Below are 2,844 nucleotides of genomic sequence, written 5' to 3'. Positions count from 1 at the left end.
CCGTCCCAACGTCCCGCCAACCTTCCTCGCCCGTCCCAACGTCCCGCCAACCTTCCTCGCCCGTCCCAACGTCCCGCCAACTTTCCATAAACCTCCCAATGTCCCGCCAATCTTACTCACCCGTCCCAATGTCCCCCCAACCTTCCTCGCCCGTCCCGCCAACCTTCCTCGCCCGTCCCAAAGTCCCACCAACTTTCCATAAACCTCCCAATGTCCCGCCAATCTTACTCACCTGTCCCAATGTCCGGCCAACTATCCTCGCCTGTCCCAATGTCCCAACAACCTTCCTCACCCCTTGCATTGTCCTGCCAACCTTCCTCGCCCGTCCAAAAGTTCCGCCAACTTTCCTCGCCCCTCCAAATTACCTTCCAACCTTCTTCACCAGTCCCAATTTCACACCAACTTTCTTCTCCTGTCCCAATGTCTCGCCAATGTTCGTCACCCGTCCCAATATCCTGCCAACCTACCTCACCCCTCATAACCCCCTTACATTGCCTTGTAAACCAGTCCCCCCTGCCAGTGACATTGAGCAGCTCAGGCCTCTCCCTGCCACCATGACAACACCATGGTGTCCATGTCCCCCCTCTACACACAAACTTCTCCAGTCCAGCTGTCATGTATCTGTCCCTTCACCACACAACACGAAGGTCAATTCACATTTTATTCATTGAGGACTCGGAGCCCTTCTCTGTCTCCCCTCTCCCCGCACATCCCGCTACCTGCTCGGGTTCACTAATGCCGCTGCTGCTCTCCTCACTGACAACATTTGTCGGAGCGCCGGTGACATTGAAGACGCCATGTTCCCTGAGAAACCGCGATACGGCAGCCGCCGAGGGTCAAACTACGTGAAAAGGCGAAGGGACGTTGTGACGTCACACGCAGCGTACGTCGCTAGGTGACTGAAGACAAAGTCTGTCAGGAGTTGTGAGGCAGACATAGAAAGGTGGTTGTCATTAGTTTGGAGTGAAAGATAAACCTGAGCACAAAATATTCACTAATATCTGTGAAGAAATAGGAATGTCCAATATGTAAAACGTTTACAGACCAGTCACTTTTTTTTGTGGAAAGTAGTAACGGTTTAGGAGACAGAAGAAGATGGGTAAGTGAGTTTGAAAGATGGGTTTTAGAGCTCTTTTAAACAGAGAGTCGGGGCAGCTCTAGAAAAGTCTTGGAGCCGTGCATGTGATCAGGTTATGAGTGAGGAAGTCATTAGTAGGTCATTGGAGGATACAAGAGAGCGGCTAGGGGGGTATTTTTCTATCAGGACAGAAAGGTAAGTGGGACAAGAACTGCGAAGGCGTTTGAATTTGAAATTAGTTTTTAATTTATTTTCAAAGAATACCCAATCACATGCAAGGAAATCTTTAGAAAACAGGATTTTCCTTGCACATGATTGTATGGCTGAAGTCAGCATCTCTTCATCTCTTGTGTGGGGATATTTCACTTGTGAACAGCTTTTGTTCCTTCTCTAGGTTCACTAAGGCAGTGAATCTGACATCCACCAAATGTTCCGTATAGGAAAATGAATCACTGACATTAAAAATATATGGACCTGGAAGATTTTTCAAATTGAGAAATCCGATTGAGATTCTCTGAAAATGGCAAATTGAAATGGCTTTTTAAAGAAAAACCTAAATTGCACTTTTTCAAATGCTGGATCAGGCCAGTTACACTACATCACAAAAAATAAATATTGTCTGCTACTTGGTCTAATCCATGTGTCCAATACTAAACCAGGTGCGCTGAATACCAATCTGAAGTCTGATTCTGCCTAGCACATCAGGATCATAGGTTATTATGGAAATAGACGCGATTAGCTACATTCTCTCCTTCCGCAGTTATTATGTAATCTCTATAGATAACTAACCTTTGCCTCATAGTTCCATGACATTACAAAAACTTGTTTTTTTTTGCAACAACATATAGAATAACACATAATTCACCTGAGTCCTTGTTCAACACACAAGTACACTTCAGAAGTGTTTCATGCACTTGCTTTTGCAATTGTGGCTCTCCGCGGTCTCCGGTTGCAGAAACCAGCAGTAGTCGCCCATCATGTTGGGGTTGCACCAGCCTTGATATCTTGTTTCCATAACAGAAAAGTCCTGGTGGAATCTCTCTTCTTGTTCATCACTCACATCACCCAAATTTTGTGGGAAGAAGTCCAGATGGGAATATGAGAAATGAATTTTAAGTGACAGCTCATTTCAGCTCATTATAATTTTTATTCTGTTATTATTATTATAATGCAGAAAGGAACAGGCAATATCCCTTCTGCAATAATCTGTATTACTTGCCTGATCACTCCAGGTTTTTGCCGTCAAAGCTAAGCTATGCATGCGTGGCGTCTGCGTTGGTTTCCTTGGATACCCGGCAATCTCGGCTTCCTTCGCATGTGCCGGGGGTGAATGATGACAAGACAAAGATGGTGCCACCCTGCAATGGAAGGCCAATAGGTAAATCAGTCGGCTTTAGTTCTGCTTTGATTACACCCTATGTCAGAATTTAGTGTCATTATGGTAAAGTTCTATGTTTATATGTCAGAAGTTTGAACTACTATCCTAACATTCGATAATATTATGATATAATTCTTTGGCTACGTATACATGTGCAATAGTGGTTGGAAATGAACGAATAATAACCGATCATTGATAATCGTTAACACCGAAAGTACACAGCGACTTGCCAACAACGCCGATGAATGAGGAATGTCGCTGGATATAAATGACTGTCCCGATGGATCTGATTGGGCGACAATCATTCACTATGTTTGGTGTGTACAGTCGTTCAGTGATCATGGATTGTTCTGCGGTACACTTCTACGGTACATGTCACTTCCTGCAT

General features: G+C 44.9%; 1 protein-coding gene across 1 annotated transcript in view; it reads right to left on the bottom strand.

Moving 5' to 3' along the window:
• NDUFS4 (NADH:ubiquinone oxidoreductase subunit S4) overlaps positions 1-853 on the bottom strand; it is an 86,221-nt gene extending 85,368 nt beyond the window's left edge. The window contains exon 1 of the mRNA XM_072416693.1: positions 720-853. Within this exon, the coding sequence (XP_072272794.1) occupies positions 720-799 (80 nt within the window). The 5' untranslated portion in view covers positions 800-853. The remainder of the gene's footprint in view (positions 1-719) is intronic.
• Between the last annotated feature and the right edge of the window lie 1,991 nt (positions 854-2,844).

The sequence above is a fragment of the Pyxicephalus adspersus genome, chromosome 6 (genome assembly GCF_032062135.1).
Source record: "Pyxicephalus adspersus chromosome 6, UCB_Pads_2.0, whole genome shotgun sequence".
NCBI lineage: Eukaryota > Metazoa > Chordata > Amphibia > Anura > Pyxicephalidae > Pyxicephalus > Pyxicephalus adspersus.
This window is presented reverse-complemented; position numbering and strand designations above follow the sequence as displayed.